The following is a 17,711-nucleotide window of genomic DNA, read 5'->3' as shown; positions in this document are numbered from 1 at the left end:
CTCAGACCCTCCCCTCCAGAGTAATGCATATGGGCCCAGATGCACAGAGTTCCCAGGTAACACAGGTGTCGGTAGACCCTTCAAAGCCTAGTCCTAGCGACCTACAGACCCACGCTAAGAAAGCCTGACCTTTAAAGATATTTTAAATAGCTGCTTAAACGAAATATTAAAGGAGCAAGTGTTCACAGGGGAGCTTACTTTTGACCTAGGTCTCAAAAGAGTTCTACAGTGTAGAAGGGCATTCCAAGCAGACAGAATAGAACCAGCAAAGACCCGAAGATTAAAATATCCACAATTTGCTAGACCCTAAGTGGGGAGTGGTACGACATATACTGAAAAGTATAGGTTGGACTGGAATGCAAGCAGTAGCTGATGATTGAGTGCTGTCACCCTCGTTCCCAGGAGGCATCTCAGAGCATTTCATTTTGCCTCCTCACCCACACAGTTTGTTTTCTTCCCTGTAGCAAAGTTGGGTGGATAAAACATGTGAGGTCTTTCTGCCCCATATTGATGGTAAATGCACATGTCCTTGGCAGCAGCCAATCAAAGGGAAAATCTGAGTTTGTTTTACCAGGCTCTTCCCAGAATCTACACACAAGTTCAGCATACAGTGCTTATTGTGTGTGTTACCTGGAGTTCAACTTGGGCCAGGCTACTGAAAGAGCATCTTACTTTTTCACTCAAAATCATTTAAGACAATCTGAAACATCCATTTACTGATCGCAGTGTGGAAAGTACCATGCAGGGACGCCTGGGTAGCTCAGCGGTTAAGCGTTTGCCTTCGGCTCAAGTCATGATCCCTGCAACTCGGAATCGAGTCCCACATCCGGCTCCCTGCATGGAGCCTGCTTCTCCCTCTGCCTGTGTCTCTTCCTGTCTCTCTCTCTGTCTCTCATGAATAAATAAATAAAATCTAAAAAAAAAAAAAAAAAAAACGTACCATGCATGGAAGTCTAAATATTGACAGCCAGATATACAACATATCTGAAAAATAATGATGACTTAGATTTGTGAATAGTAGGTAAACGTGCACTTTGAGGAAAAGTCTGTGTGGTTCCTTTATTTGGTTGAAACGACCAGATATGATGGGCAGGTGTATAAGTGAACACACATGGAGGATTACTAACTGTAAGAAATATTGTAGTTGCAAGTGGTGGGAACTGAACTCAACTTGGCTTAAGCAATTTTTTTTTTTTTAAGGAATGTAAATAGGGACGCCTGGGTGGCTCAGTGGTTGAGCATCTATCTTTGGCTCAGGTTGTGATCCCAGGGTCCTGGGATCGAGTCCCACAACCAGCTCCTAACAGGGAGCCTTCTTCTCCCTCTGTCTATGTCTCTGCCTCTCTTTTGTGTCCCTCATGAATAAATAGATAAAATCTTCTTAAAAATAGGGATCCCTGGGTGGCTCAGCGGTTTGGCGCCTGCCTTTAGCCCAGGGCGTGATCCTGGAGACCCAGGATCGAGTCCCACATCAGGCTCCCTGCATGGAGCCTGCTTCTCCCTCTGCCTCTCTCTCTCTGTGTGTGACTATCATAAGTAAATTAAAAAAAAAAAAGAAAAAGAAAAAAAATCTTCTTAAAAATAAATAAAGGAATTAAATGGCTGAATAACCAAAATGGTCAGTTGGCTTCAAATAGAGTTGCTTTATCAACTCCCCTCTTTTAAAAGATTTATTTATCCATTTTAGGGAGAGAGTGTGAGCAAGCAGGGGGATGGGCAAAGAGAGGGAGAAGTAGAGTCCCTGCTCAGCACAGAGCCTGATACAGGTCTCGATCCCAGGACCCCAAGATCATGACCTGAGGCAAAATATAGAATTGGCCACCTAACCAACTGAGCCACGCAGGTGCCCCTCAACTCTCCTATTCTCAGGCAGCCTGTCTTCCTGTGGAAATACTGACTCAGTGAAAAGAAAAGACTCCTTTCTGAAAATTTCCAGTAGGTCAAGTAATAGACCTGATTTGGGTCACATGCACATTCTAGGAGCTGTTTGGCCCCACCTAAACTGTCAGGACTGAAGGTGGGATGGAGGCAGTTCCTTAGAGGAACACTGGAGTACTGTTGCCAGAAGAAAATAGCATGGGTACCAGTCAAAGAAAAAAAATAATTTTTACCCTTTTTTAAGTTTTTTTTTTTTTTAAGATTGTATTTATTTGAGAGCAAGAGAGAGACAAAGGGCAGGGGGCGGAGTGGGGGGCGGCAGAGGGAGAAGCAGACTGCCTGCCGAGATGTGCAGCTTAATCCTGGGACTCCAAGATCATGACCTGAGCTGAAGGGAGATGCTTAACTGACTGAGCCACCCAGGTGCCCCTAATTTTTACCCTTTAATCACCCAAACTGTCTGGAATGTTACCAAAAGGAGGTATTGCCTGTGTCCTCATAGGTAATAAAGTCTGCAAACACTTACTGGATTTCTGCAATATGCTCAGTGTCGAGTAAGGTATTTTCAGATGTTTCTGTTCGCTCATTTACTGACCATCTGCCAGACACTGCATGTGAACAAGCTGCACTCCCAGACCTAAAGAGCTCAGACTGCTGTGTCACATGCCATAACAAAGTGACCCAAGAGAGGCTGTGGGAATGTCCTGCAGGTCATGCAACCAGCTTGGGTGATCTGGGAAGGCTTCCCAGTGGAAGCATCATCTCAAGATCTGAAGGATCACAGGGAAATATATAGGGAACCAGGAAAATCTATAAGAAAAGACTGTCCCAGGCAGAAGAGACTGTGTGCAAGGTCCCAAAAGCAAAGGTGATGTCATTTTCACAAAACCAGAACAAGGCCTGTGTGGCCCTGAAGGGGAGAAAAGAAAAAGATGTGACAAGCGTTGGGTTAGACATTTTAAATGGGTGAACATTCTGGTATGTGAACTAGATTTCAATATAGTTGCTTAAAAAAAAAAAAAAGAAAAAAAAAAACATGAGACAGCATCAGGGCCAGATGGCAGCTTGTAAGTCATCCCTCAGAAGTGAACTTGATCCTAACAGCAACAGGGAGCCTTTGGGAGAGACTGGTGTGAATGGATTTGCTGCTGGTGGGCAAGGAATGGAGAGGATAAAAGTGGGTGGGGCCGGGCAGGGTGAGAATGGGGTGGGACTGGAGCCATTTACTTGACTGGCTCCTGCTTTCTTGCACTAACTCAAGACTTCTGCATAGCTTTGCGTAGGACCCTTGCTTTCTCTGGGCCTCAGTCTCCTATCTATTAAAAGGAATTATATATATGTTGTATCACCTTGGAATAATAGTCTGGCAGTCCCTCAAAAGGTTGAAAATAAGATTTCCATTTAACCCAGGAATTCCACTCCTACTATATAGATCTATACCCGAGAGAAATTAGAATACACGTCCTCATGAAAATTCACACATGAATGTTCATAGCAGCATTATTCGTAATTGCTACAAATTGGAAATGACCCAAATGTCCAAAATAAAAAGATCAATTGGAAATGACCCAAATGTCCAAAATAAATAGATCAATCAATAAATGGAATGTGGTATGTCCACACAGTGGGATGTCATACCGCAATAAAAAAGAATGAAGTGCAGATACAGCCTATGGCAGGGATGAACCTTGAAACACACGAAATGAAGGAAGCCAATCACAAAAAAATGCATTTATGATCGTGTGTTTTATGAAATGTCCAGAATAGGCAAACCCACAGAGATATGTAGTTTAGCAGTTGCCAGGGCTTGGGGGAAGGGAATGGGGAGTGACTGCTAATTGATATGGGTTTCTTTTGGGGGGATGAAAATGTTCTAAAATTGACAGTGGTGATGGTTGTACAGCCTTATGAATACACTAAAACCACTAAAATAGTACCCTTTAAATATGTAAATTTTGTGTATGTGAATTACATACTATTTTTTAAGATCTTTTAATTTACTTCTTCATGAGAGACACACAGAGAGGCAGAGACATAGGCAGAGGGAGAAGCAGGCTTCCCAAGGGCAGTCTGATGTAGGACTTGATCCTGAAACCCTGGGATCATGACCTGAGCCAAAGGCAGATGCTAAACTGCTGAGCCACCCAGGTGCCTCTCCCACATAGCATTCGATTGCTGTGTCTCCTAAGTCTCTTGTAAATAGGTTCCCCACCACCACTCATTTTTCAAGCCACTTATTCTATGTAGAATTCTGTGAGTCTTTTTCAAAGTATTATCTCTATAGGAAATCAAATCTTCAGATTGATTTTCATTTCAAGAAAAAATTAAGGAGATTGAATTAGTGACAGATGCCCAGAAAATTAAACAAAAAACCAAGGATTACCCCAGGAAAAAAACAGAACATCTAGCAAAGGAAATGTAATCACAGTACAATTCTTGAGTCAGCCTGACTCATTGTTTCATGGTTCTAGTGTTGTAAGTGCTGAATATTGATATAAACAATAGCGATACCAAATAATGTGGAAATGTGAAACGTGGGAAGCTAAATCTTCATATTCCATGGGGCTAATCAATAGGTAAAAATCTAAAACTGAAAAAAAAATTAACACAAGCAGTACAAGTCTGGCACTTAGATAATCTATATAAAAACAAAAAGAAATCATCAGAAATATCAGAAAGAATTGAAAGGGGTTGGAAGTGAAGGGGAATGGGATAGAGAACAGTTGGTTTTAAAGTATGTGCCAGGGACACCTGGGTGGCTCAGTGGTTGAGCATCGGCCTTCGGCTTAGGTCGTGATCCTGGAGCCCTGAGATCGAGTCCTGCATTGGGCTCCCCGCAGGGAGCCTTCTTCTCCCTCTATGTCTCTGCCTCTCTCTGTGTGTGTCTCTCATGAATAAATCCATAAAACCTTTAAAAAAAATAAAGTATGTACCACATGATTTGTATTTATTAAAGATACAAAAAGTATCTTTAAAAGGTTCACTTAGCCAATATCCATGGAGGCTAAACTCTGAGAAAGAATGAGTTAAAGCTCCAAATTAATTCTGAAGGCTTAATTTAGCAAGCTTAATGAAAGCGTGTAAATCTTCACCCTCCCCGTACCCCCATCCACCCACCCCAGCACAGAACAGAGAAGGTTCACCAAGCTGTACCCTCTCCCACCTGTTCCGCCTTTTGTTTCTTTGCTCGTGCCTGCCAGTGACCAGCCAGAATGAAAATGTCAGCCAACTGTCCTAGGCATCGTCTAAGTGTGAGGCTTCATCGCTGCCAGCCACCTCACCTTTGCCTTCTTTCTCCTTTCTCCCCTTCCTTGGGACCTTCCAAAGTACTTTTGGGTGGGAGCTCTCAGCAACTCCCAGACCCTGATGAAGTCCCTTCAAAAGAGAATCCAAGTTGGAGGCCTATTTTCATAGACTCAGACTCTAATACAGCAGGGCCACCTGGAAGGCCTGGGATGTTCATCTCCCTGTCTCCCCTCTCTGAGGTACTTCCTCGGGGGCAGGATGGTGCCATCAGAATTAAGAGTGCTGGTTCTCCAGCCGCCTGAGTGGCTCAGTGGTTGAGCGTCTACCTTTGGCTCAGGGCATGATCCCGGGATCCTGGGATCGAGTCCCACATCAGGCTCCCCACAGGGATCCTGCTTCTCCCTCCGCCTATGTCTCTGCCTCTCTCTGTGTGTCTCTCATGAATAAATAAATAAAATCTTTAAAAAAAAAAAGTTCTGGTTCTGAAGTCACACTTAGAACTTGCCTTCTTATCTTCTGTGTGACTTTGAACAAATTACTTAAGCTCTCTGAACTTCAGTGTGCCAGCTCTAAAATGGAAAGCATAATAATACATAGGTTGTTGTAAGGACTTAAAAAGAATAATGTGTGTAATAAGGTGTGTAAGGGCTTCATAAATGAATATACACTTGAATCATCCCCCACTCATCACTGACCTCCTAGAGTCTCCAGGATAATGCTGGATGATACTCCCCACCTATACCTGGCACTCCATGTTCCCCACTTACATTCACCTCCACGCCCAACCAGTCTCCTCTTTCCAGAGAATCAGCTTTCATCTTGGCTTCTGGCCAAAGGGATCATAATCTCTCTTGCCTTTGTTTGGAATCTCAAAAACCCCTGCCAGTGGATGGTTTGACAACATAGTGGGATTGGGGTGCTCTAAAGAGAGCAAGCAGGGAGCAGCTGGATGGTCCTCTGTGGACTGGGGGTTGGGCATTGTCAGGCCAGTAAGACTTTGCAGGGATCAATGGGTAGTCTTCCTTGGGGGAAACTGAGATAGGGAAACAGGCCAGCTCTGAGCCTACTAAAGGAATCTCAACATCTCCAAAGGAGTCTCACCAGAGGGTTCATAGGAGGCAATGAGAGGAGGGATTTGGGCTTCAGCCTCTGTAGTGGATCCCTACAAGAACTACCCTCCCCACAAGACTTCTCATGAGGGAAAAGACATCGGTTCCTCAAAGGAAATTAGGGTACTGCCAGCAAAAGAAATGGATCTTGGACAATGCTGAAAAATGCTAATTGTCTATTATATTTAGAACCAGGATTCAGATAACTTCCCACAAGATCAGAATAACAGGCTAGATCTAATAAGAGAAAAGAAACAAGAAATAAATGTCAAATCCTACACTGAGGGTCAAGAAACTAACTGCACACAAAGAGGTGAAGAAGACCTAGTAGATCAATATTGGGCAACAAAATGATGTAGCTGCTAGAAACATTAATTCACTGCCAGGCCATATTAATGGAGGAGAATCTAGAAAGGGGAGGTAAAAGTCCAGCTTTGTTCCTAACTGGGTTCAGTTCTAAGAGTTATATTTCATTTTTTAAAAAATATTTATTTATTTGTTTATTTTAGAGCATGAGTGGGAGGGGCCGAGGGAGAGGGAGAGAGAACCTCAAGCAGCCTCCACATTGCACGCGGGGCCCAACATGGGGCTCGATCTCATGATCCTGAAATCATGACATGAGCTGAAACCGAGAGTTGGACAGTCAACCACCTAAGCTACCAGGCACCCCATCAAGGGTTGTACTTTAGGGGGGACATTTTTGACCTGGTAGGAAGCCAACAGAGGAGAGATGTTACAGTGGTGAGAGCCCAGAATCCTGTCCTTTGAGGAAAGGGTGAAAGAACCGGGAGGGTTTTCCCTGGAGGGAAAAGATTCTAAAATGAAAGGTGCCTTTACAACTCTAAAGGGGTTCCCATAAAGAAAACAGTAGAGCTGGTCAGGTGATAGGTGAACTGGGAAAAGCCCAAGCCTTCTGCTAGTGTCAGAAAAGCTGGATTCAGGCTCTGAATACTCTTCAAACTGCAACATGTCAGACACAACTAAGGGCTGAATGTCGCTTTTCTGTGAGACCCAGGGGTAGGCAAGTCCTGGGAGGGAAATTTTAGCTCAGCCTTAGGAAGAATTTTCTTTCTTTCTTTTTATTTATTTTAAATTTTTATTTATTTATGATAGTCACACAGAGAGAGAGAGAGAGAGAGAGAGAGAGAGAGAGAGAGAGAGAGGCAGAGACATAGGCAGAGGGAGAAGCAGGCTCCATGCACCGGGAGCCTGATGTGGGATTCGATCCCGGGTCTCCAGGATCGCGCCCTGGGCCAAAGGCAAGCGCCAAACCACTGCGCCACCCAGGGATCCCTCTTTCTTTCTTTTTAAAATGATATTTAGCATTTCTGTCTCTGATCACAAAAGAAACACATGGTTGTGTGGAATATTGATAAACAGAAAAGCAAAATTATTTTTTTAAAGATTTTATTTATTCATGAGACAGAGAGAGAGAGAGAGAGAGAGAGAGGGATGCAGAGACACAGGCAGAGGGAGAAGCAGACTCCATGCAGGGAGCCTGACGTGGGACTCGATCCCAGGTCTCCGGGATCACGCCCTGGGCCGAAGGCAGGTGCCAAAACGCTGAGCCATCCAGGGATCCCCAGAAAAGCAAAATTAGATAAAAATCATATCAACCACCATTTGCCTTCTAATAATTAGGAGTAGGATGAGTAGGTAGGTAGATAGATGGATAGATATAGGTAGATATTAACACAAATAGGATCATACAAATAATTATCTGAAGCAAGTTAGAGAATCACCATGTAAAGATGCATACATTTGTATATAAAGATGTTTTTTTTTTAATTTTTATTTATTTATGATAGTCACAGAGAGAGAGAGAGAGAGAGGCAGAGACACAGGCAGAGGGAGAAGCAGGCTCCACGCACCGGGAGCCCGACGTGGGATTCGATCCCGGGTCTCCAGGATCGCGCCCTGGGCCAAAGGCAGGCGCCAAACCGCTGCGCCACCCAGGGATCCCTATAAAGATGTTTATTGCACTATTGTTTCTAGTAGGAAAAAAATAGCAGTAAACCAGCTATCTACCCTTCAGTAGGGAAATCTGGGAATGTGAGTAAATGACAGTGCATCCACACCATGCAGCACACTGTACAGCTAGTTGCAAAAAAAAGGGTGGAGCTAATATGTATGTACTGCCTTCAGAATGGTTCCAACAATATACTGCTTAAGGCAAAAAAAAAGTTATAGGATAATATGCATAGTATCCCATTTTTAAATAGATTTTATTTGTTTATTTGAGAGAGAGACAGAGACAGCAGATAGAGAGCACAAGGGCAGAGAAGGAGAAGCAGACTCTCCGCTGAGCAAGGAGCTTGATACAAGGTTCCATCCAGAATGGTGATCTGAGCAGAAAGCAGACCTTTAACTGACTGAGCCACCCAGGCGCCCCACATGATCCCATTTTTGCGAAAAGAAAGACATGCACACATGTGTTTTTAATAAACAGAAAAGCAAAATTAGATAAAAATCATATCAACCACCATTTGCCTTCTAATAATTAGGAGTAGGATGAGTAGGTAGGTAGATAGATGGATAGATATAGGTAGATATTAACACAAATAGGATCATACAAATAATTATCTGAAGCAAGTTAGAGAATCACCATGTAAAGATGCATACATTTGTATATAAAGATGTTTTTTTTTTTAATTTTTATTTATTTTAAATTTTTATTTATTTATTCATGAGAGACACACAGAGAGGCAGAGACACAGGCAGAGGGAGAAGCAGACTCCATGCAGGGAGCCTGACGTGGGACTCGATCCCGGGTCTCCAGGATCGCGCCCTGGGCCAAAGGCAAGCGCCAAACCACTGCGCCACCCAGGGATCCCTCTTTCTTTCTTTTTAAAATGATATTTAGCATTTCTGTCTCTGATCACAAAAGAAACACATGGTTGTGTGGAATATTGATAAACAGAAAAGCAAAATTAGATAAAAATCATATCAACCACCATTTGCCTTCTAATAATTAGGAGTAGGATGAGTAGGTAGGTAGATAGATGGATAGATATAGGTAGATATTAACACAAATAGGATCATACAAATAATTATCTGAAGCAAGTTAGAGAATCACCATGTAAAGATGCATACATTTGTATATAAAGATGTTTTTTTTTTTAATTTTTATTTATTTATTCATGAGACAGAGAGAGAGAGAGAAGAGAGAGAGAGAGAGAGAGAGAGAAGAGAGAGAGAGAGAGAAGAGAGAGAGAGAGAGAGAGAGGGATGCAGAGACACAGGCAGAGGGAGAAGCAGACTCCATGCAGGGAGCCTGACGTGGGACTCGATCCCGGGTCTCCAGGATCGCGCCCTGGGCCAAAGGCAAGCGCCAAACCACTGCGCCACCCAGGGATCCCTCTTTCTTTCTTTTTATTTATTTTAAATTTTTATTTATTTATGATAGTCACAGAGAGAGAGAGAGAAGAGAGAGAGAGAGAGAGAGAGAGAGAGAAGAGAGAGAGAGAGAAGAGAGAGAGAGAGAGAGAGGGATGCAGAGACACAGGCAGAGGGAGAAGCAGACTCCATGCAGGGAGCCTGACGTGGGACTCGATCCCAGGTCTCCGGGATCACGCCCTGGGCCTAAGACAGGTGCTCAACCGCTGAGCCACCCAGGTGCCTCTCCCACATAGCATTCGATTGCTGTGTCTCCTAAGTCTCTTGTAAATAGGTTCCCCACCACCACTCATTTTTCAAGCCACTTATTCTATGTAGAATTCTGTGAGTCTTTTTCAAAGTATTATCTCTATAGGAAAATCAAAATCTTCAGATTGATTTTCATTTCAAGAAAAAATTAAGGAGATTGAATTAGTGACAGATGCCCAGAAAATTAAACAAAAAACCAAGGATTACCCAGGAAAAAAACAGAACATCTAGCAAAGGAAATGTAATCACAGTACAATTCTTGAGTCAGCCTGACTCATTGTTTCATGGTTCTAGTGTTGTATTGGGGGTTGGATGAGATGGAGGACGTGCAGCTAATCTTAGCGCAGGAGCTCGACCGGATAAGGCTCAGCACAGGGGCACTATTATTAACCAGGACATGTGTTAGTGGCCGTTCAGCCCTTGCTCCTCAGCTGGCCCCCACTCCTGACACCAAGTGAGGCTTCTCTTTGGGTCCCCAGCACCCAGTTTGGGCTAGGGGCAGAGCATGGGGCTCAGTGAATGTTTGAGAAAGAAACTGACAAGACTTTAAGGCAGAATAGGGATCCCTGGGTGGTGCAGCGGTTTGGCGCCTGCCTTTGGCCCAGGGCGCGATCCTGGAGACCTGGGATCGAATCCCACGTAGGGCTCCCGGTGCATGGAGCCTGCTTCTCCCTCTGCCTGTGTCTCTGCCTCTCTCTCTGTGACTATCATAAATAAAATTTTTTTTAAAAGAATATTATAAAAAGACTTTAAGGCAGAATCGAAACTCAGTTTGGGGAATGGGTTTAAGGGATCTTTGAACCCCCTGAAATTGTCTACAACCTTTGACGAACCTGGGCATTTCCCTGGAGAGCGCACCTGGTTTTCATTGGCTTCTCAAGGTCTATATGAGCCACCAAGGATGAGGAGCCAGGGAGCTCTGGCACACCTGCTTCCCAGAAAGGAAAGGAACAGGGCCTCCGCCCCCAAACCACCCAGGCCTCTCCTCTCACGGCTGCTGCGCCCCTGCCCCTCTCTCCTGGCCATGGGGTCCCTTCCTGCCTCCCTGGATTAACTAGGGACTGTCAGGATGAGGAACCTTTAGGGGATATCTACCTGGGGCCAGGCATATGCAGGAGGCTGGAGACAAGAAATAAAAGTGCAGATGCAGCCCTTGAGAAGTCCCAGGCCAGTGGAGGAGACAGGAGATTACATTATGTGACCAGGATGATGGGAAGGGGTAGAGGAGGTGTCAGGGAAAGAAACGTCTAAGCTGAAATGAGCCACCATCATATCTTACCTGGATTTCTGGACTAGCCTCTCTTCCCCTTTTAAATATTTTATTTATTTTATTTGAGAGAGAGAAAGTGCACAAGTGTGTGCAGTGAGCAGAGGGGCAGAAGGAGAGGGAGAGAATCTCAGGCCAACTCTGAGCTAAACAAGGATCCTGACGTGGGGCTTGATCCCACAACCCTGAGCTGAGCTGAGCTGTAACCGACTGAACCACCCAGGCACCCCCTTCTCCCCCTTTTAAAACACCAGACCTTGTTGCTCTCATACTTAACATCTGTATTGGCTTCCTGTGATACTTAGAATAAAATCCAGGTGCCTTACTGTGGCTTACAAAGCCCTTTGTGATCTAGCCTTACCTTCCTGATTTTATCTCTCTCTGCTACTTTCTCCTTCATTTGCTATGCTCCAGCCACACTAGCCTTTTCATTTCCTTTTTTTTTTTTTTTTAAGATTTTTTATTTATTTATTCATGAGAGACACACACAGAGAGAGGCAGAGACACAGGCAGAGGGAGAAGCAGGCTCCATGCAGGGAGCACGACGTGGGACTCGATCCCGGGTCTCCAGGATCACGTCCTGGGCTGAAGGCAGGTGCTAAACTGCTGAGCCAGCCGGGCTGCCCTGCCTTTTCATTTCTTGAACTCACTCGCTCATTCTGCATCAGGGCCTTAGCACTTTCTGTTCCCTTTGCCAAATACATTTCTCCCATATCTTCAAATGGCTGGCTCCTTCTCATTCAGCGTCTAGCTTAAATGTCACCCCAAAGAGGCCTCCCTGCTACCCCCTGGGTAAAGTAGCCCCTCATCTGTCTACTTCTTATCCCTGTTTTATTTTCTTCATAGCTCATCTTATTTAAAATTACTCATTGTCTGTCTCTTACTCTAGAATGCGAGCTCCATGGGGGCAGGAATCTTGTCAATCTGTTCACCGCTCTATCCCCAGGGCTTGGCAGATAGTATGTGTTTAAATTTTGTTGAAATAGTTGAGGCTGGTGGGAAAGAAAGGTTTCTGGACAAAGGGAAAAGTAAAAGGGCTCTAATGCTTATTAAACTCCTGTTATGGGCCTGGCCTATAATGTGTTGTGTTAGGTAAGTGTTGTAAGAGCTCCTTTGAGTTGGGGTACCCATTTTACTGATGGAAAACCATGATTTGGAGAGGTGAAGTAACTCACTTAGGAAATGGCAAGGCTGGGATTCAGACCCAGATCCCTGTCCCTTTCCATCTCTCTGACATTTGAGCCAGGCCTTCAAGAATAGGATTTCAGTGGGCATCTGGGTGGCTCAGTCGGTGAAGTGTCCTGGCATCGAGCCCTGCATCGGGTTCCCTGCTCAGCAGGGAGTCTGCTTCTCCCTCTCTCTCTGCCGTACCACCTACTTGTGCTCTCTCACTCTTTCCGTCAAATAAATAATAAAATAAAATCTTTTAAAAAAATAGGATTTCAGCAAGTGAAGGAGAAGGGAGAAGGCATTCCAGGCGGAGGGACAGCAGATGCAAGGGACTGGGGCATTGAACAGCTCAGTGGGTATTGAAGAATAGGTGAGCAGCCTGATGTGGTCTTGGAAGGCTTGGAGAGGAACTTATCTCCTTTCCTGAGGGTGATGAGGAGCCATTGAAAGTTTTGAAGTGGGGCAAGTAGCATGACTAGAAAGACGCAGTTTTAAAAGGTCACTTTGGGCAGCATGAAGAGCTTGGACAGGAAGGGGTTGGAGGAAGGGGAGCTTCTCATGTCTCTTTCCTACCATCCCTCTTGGGGCAGCTCTGGGTACTCCCAGTGCTCACATGTCATCCCTCTTCTCCTTTTTTTAGGCTCATCCAGTGAGGACTGGAAGTTGAGTGTTCTAGGCCCAGGCATCAGAGTGGACCATGGCCGCCAGCACATGGAGCTGTGTATGTGGCTCCCTGCTGCTATTGTTGCTGCTGTCTCTGGGGGCTGGCCCTGCCCTGGGCCGGGGCCTTCCCAAGCCACTTGAAGACTCGGAACCACATCTGATCCCAGGAGACCACCCCCAGGGCCCTATGGGCACAGAGCCCCAGGCCCTTGACTTCCTCTGGGAAAAGTCCAGAGATGAGAGCCACTGGAACTCCAATGCTCCCCAGGCCCCTGCCAAGGAAGTACCTGAGGAGCCCATAGACACTCCCCTTGGCCCAGCCCTGCATGGACCTAAAGCAGCCCATAGGGCTCAGAGAGAAGGACTCCCAGTAACTGATGACCTCCAGTTGGCTCGAGGGTCAGGTTCTCAGGGCTGGACAGGACCTCCTGACTCACAGGAACCTAGAGAGCAAGAAGCACTAGCCCTCCATCCCATAGGCCCACCCCATTTCACTTTCATCCCCATAACTCCCAGACTCCAACTTAGGATAGCCACAGTTCCTCCCTCCCCGGGGCCAGGGGAGCCTGGGGGCCAAGTGGAACAAGGATCACCTAGAGATGAGGGTCTGGTGGCCGAAGCCACGATCAGAGCCTCAGAGATACCCCCCTTAGACCACCAGGGCCTTCCCCACACTCTTGCTCCCCACTTGGGCACTACCGGGAGGCCAGTGCTGGAAGAACAGGGTGAGGGTGAGGATTTCCAGGAGGCAGCTCGAGGCCCCCTCTTCAGCCAGGAGGATCCAGCAGTCCCTCATGTTGGCTGGGTATCCCCAGCTGAGGTGGCATCCTCTCAGGAACCTGGGGCCTGGCCAGACCTAGCATTGGCCAAAAGCCTTCCTTCTGCTGAGGAGCTGCCAGCTGAGCTCCCCAAGAAGACTGGAGGTGAAGAGACCCGGGAAGTCAGTTCTTCAAGTCCCTCGCCCAAACAGGCCGACGTTCCTGATGTTAGGGGTTCGCCAGGACCCCAGCCCTCGGATCACCCAGCCACAGAGACTCCCGATGGGCAGCCTGAGCCAGGTGGGTATCTGGAGTGAGGGTGCTGAGCAGTTCTGGGAGGGGGCAGTGTTCCCCATTTCTAAGTGACCTTGGGCCCCTCTGGGTACCATTTTCCTCATTTTGGCCAATGAGGGTGATCATGCTTCCCTTTTGGGGGATTAGGCTTTGGGGACTGCTGGAAGGTCGGGCAAAGTGATGACTGCTTTTGTTATTTCAGAGATAGCAGGAATGAATGGAGCAGACCCCATCTCCCCCCAGCGGGTGAGAGGAGCACTGGAGACCCCAGGTACCCCCAAGTCCCTCATCCCTGGCCCCTTGGACCCTGGCCCAGCTGCAAATCGAACAGAGAGCCCGGTGGGGGCCCTGCAGCCAGGTGAGGGCATGGCTAGGGGTCTGGGGGAGAGTGGGTACTCTAATAACTAAAAACCTGTGTGAGGTATATGGGAGGGGCGAATGGGAACCGACAGCTCCTTAAAGGACCTGGCCAGCACCTCCTTCAAAAAACTTAGGATAATAAACTAATGCTCACTGGGTACTCTGGGACAAGTCATTTGCCCTTTGGGGGCTAGAATATTCTTAAATGTGACTTGGATATATTTAGTGCAGTTTCTCCAACTCCTGCAAATCACTGGAGGAGATTTTTTTTTTTTTTTCTTAATTCCACTACCCAGCCCCCATCCCAAGGAATTCTGGTTCACTTGGTCTCCAGGTGATTCTAGTGGGCAGTCGGTGCCGAGAGCTGCTGCCCTATCATTGATAAAAGCGATAGGTCACATCATTGTACATTACCGGGTGTGGGACACTATGCCAAACACCCAGTCCTCCCCACCCCCCTATGAGGTAGATGCTCTTCCCATCCGCATTTCACAGATGTGCTCAGAGAAGTTAAACAACTTGTCCACCACACTAGAGAATGTGGCAAACCAGGAAGCACCGTTCAAAGAGCTATTTTGATATTGTTATTATTGCAGATGAAGCCGAGGAGTGGCCGGGGCGCCCCCAAAGCCATCCCCCAGCACCCCCAGTCCAGGCCCCCTCGACGTCACGCCGGGGCCTCATTCGGGTCACCACGCAGCGCGCCCTGGGCCAGCCACCCCCTCCGGAGCCCTCAGCCAGCTCCATGGCATCAGCCCCAGCCACCAGCCCCCCGGCCAATGCCACCGCACCGCCCCTGCGCTGGGGTCCCCTGCGGCGGGTGCTGAGCTTTTCCTGGGAGCTGCACGTCTACGGGGTGGGGGTGCTCTTCCTGTTGCCCGCATTGCTGGCACTGGCCTCGCTGGCAGCCGCCCCCTCGGGGCCCCGGCTGGCTCTGGGGGCGGCCGTGCTGGTGCTGGTCGCTTCTGGGCTTCGGTCCGCCTACATGCTCGCCGACCCCTACGGCTCGCAGGCGCGCCTGGGCCTGCGCGCCGGCCTGGTCCTCTACAACCTGCCCTTCCCCTTGCTGCTCACGGCGCTGGCGGCCCTGACGCTGCTCGGCCTGGGCGCGGGGCTGCCGCCGCAGCTGCAGAACCCGCTCCTGCTGGGGGCGCTGGCCTCGGCGCACGTCGTGGGGCTGCTGACCGCCGACCTGCTGTCGGTGAGGCCTGCGCTCAACCTCCTGGCCCAGGGCTCGTCCTGCGCCTGGGGCGCCGCCGTGTCCCTGGGCACGCTCTGCCTGTGCCGTCGCCGCCTGCTGGACGGGCCGCGGGGCTGGGACGCCAGCCCGGGCCCGCGGCTGCTGGCCGTGGCGGGCGCGCTGGGGCTGCTGGCCAGCGGCTTGCAGCTGGCGGCCGCGCTCTGGCTGTACCCGGGCCCGGGCCGCGTGGGCCGCTTTTCGTGGGCCTGGTGGGGCGTCCACTTCTGGCTGCGCCTGCTGGAGCTGACGTGGGCCCTCGCCCTGGCGCTGGCCGCGGTGGCCGCCGCGCGGCCCCGGCCCCCCACGGAGCACGCCTGCTGGGCCAAGTTACTACGCCTGGCGTGTCCCATGCCCTCGGGCAAGAGCGAGGTGCCCGAGCGACCCAACAACTGCTACGCGGGGCCCAGCGGCGTGGGCGCGGGCAGCCTGGACATCAGCAAGAGCCTCATCCGCAACCCGGCGGAGGGGGGGCCGCCTGCCACGCCCAGTTCCGGCGCTTGGGGCTCGGCGGCGTCTTTGGGCCGCGGCCCCCAGGGTGGCCCGGGGCTGTCCCGCTGCAGCGTGGGGCCCGCGCCGTCGACGAGCGAGCTGGACCTGCGGCCGCCGTCCCCCATCAACCTGAGCCGCAGCATCGACGCCGCGCTCTTCCGCGAGCACCTGGTGCGAGACAGCGTGTTCCGGCGCTGCGGCCTGCGCGGCCTGGCCTCCCCGCCGCCTGGGGGCGCGCTGCGGCCGCGGCGGGGCAGCCACCCCGACGCCGAGCCCGACGCCGCCGGCCCCTCGCCCCTGCGCGGCCGCTGCCGCTCTCTCAGCGACGTGCGCGTGCGCGGCCCGGTCCCTCCGCACGTGGTGGACGACGCCGAGCGGGCGGCCTCCCGCAGCTCCGTGGACAGCTTTTCCCGGGGCTCGCTCAAGATCAGCTGGAACCCGTGGCGTCACGGGCTGTCGTCGGTGGACAGTCTGCCCCTGGATGAGCTGCCCAGCACGGTCCAGCTGCTGCCGGCCGCGGCCCCGGCCCCCGGCCCCGCCCCCGCCCCCGCGCGGCCCGGGGAGCCGCAGGGCGAGGTCCCGCCTCGGGGCAAGCCGGGGGACTCCCGCAGCGCCTCCAGCGACACCATTGAGCTCTGAGGGGCCCAGGGATGCGCGAGCAGGGCCCCACCCTCCGTGGCCATGCGGCGTGGCCCATCGGGACAGCTGGACATCTGAAAAACTGGCATTCCCGGGCTTCCACCTGACAGCGGACCCTGGGAACAGCCAGGCATGAACCTACCCCGGTTTTTGTTTTTTTAATATCTTTTTTTTTCTTCTTTTTTTCTCAGCGGGTATTTTGCACAGAGGCTGTGACTTACGCGGAATACAGGGTGGACATGCATGGATATTGATGTGGGATATGACGTCTAGGTACACCCCCAGACACCCTTCCAGCCTCCCCGGCGTGGACAGATGAGGCTTGCTTGTCCAGACTGACTGTCCTCCTTGTGCCAAAGAAATAAACCCTTAGGAGTTGGCTCATGCCTCCCTCTGGCCCTGCCAGGATCCTGTTCAGAGAAGAGGTAGCAGTTCCCAACCCCCCCCCCCCCCCCGCCCGCCCCCCAGCAATCCCAAGTCCTCTGTCTCTTGGGGAGAGGAGGATTTCTTTCTTTTTCTTTTTTTTTTTTTAAGATTATATTTATTAATTCTTCAGAGACACAGAGAGAGAGAGGCAGAGACACAGGCAGAGGGAGAAGCAGGCTCCCTGCAGGGAGCCCAATGTGGGACTCGATCCCAGGACTCCGGGATCACGCCCTGGGCCTAAGACAGGTGCTCAACCGCTGAGCCACCCAGGTGTCCCAAGAGGAGGATTTCAAAAGGAAAAGGGCACTTGACCCTGGGAAGTTTTAGGAGTAATGGCTACCAATATTTTATAGAACATCTATCCGTTGTGCTGAGCTTTCAGGTCTTCGCATCCATCGTCTTCTCATATTAAGCCTGAGCAGAAAGCATATCATGCCCATTTTTTAAATGGGAAGAGTGAAGTTCAGAGACAAGAGTCATTTGTCCAAGGTCCTTTACACAAATGGTCATTGGCACTGAACCCAGGA

The 17,711-nt window shown here is 49.4% G+C and overlaps 1 protein-coding gene across 1 annotated transcript; it reads left to right on the top strand.

Annotated features, from left to right (window-relative positions):
* The first annotated feature begins 12,858 nt into the window (after window positions 1-12,858).
* PRRT3 (proline rich transmembrane protein 3) lies at window positions 12,859-17,144 on the top strand. The gene is made up of 3 exons (XM_041760983.1): window positions 12,859-14,036; window positions 14,233-14,388; window positions 14,987-17,144. Exons 1-3 carry the CDS (start codon window positions 13,013-13,015, stop codon window positions 16,756-16,758), a joined length of 2,952 nt encoding a protein of 983 aa, XP_041616917.1. The 5' UTR covers window positions 12,859-13,012; the 3' UTR covers window positions 16,759-17,144.
* The last annotated feature ends 567 nt before the right edge of the window (window positions 17,145-17,711 follow it).

This window comes from Vulpes lagopus, chromosome 7, assembly GCF_018345385.1.
Source record: "Vulpes lagopus strain Blue_001 chromosome 7, ASM1834538v1, whole genome shotgun sequence".
NCBI lineage: Eukaryota > Metazoa > Chordata > Mammalia > Carnivora > Canidae > Vulpes > Vulpes lagopus.
The sequence above is the reverse complement of the archived record's forward strand: the minus strand, read 5'-3'. Positions and strand labels throughout refer to the sequence as shown.

Coding starts and splice junctions, on each gene's coding strand:
- PRRT3 (XM_041760983.1), top strand. CDS start 13,013: ATGGCCGCCAGCACATGGAGCTGTGTATGTGGCTCCCTGCTGCTATTG. Junction 14,037..14,232: donor CGATGGGCAGCCTGAGCCAG/GTGGGTATCTGG, acceptor TTGTTATTTCAG/AGATAGCAGGAATGAATGGA. Junction 14,389..14,986: donor GGTGGGGGCCCTGCAGCCAG/GTGAGGGCATGG, acceptor TTATTATTGCAG/ATGAAGCCGAGGAGTGGCCG.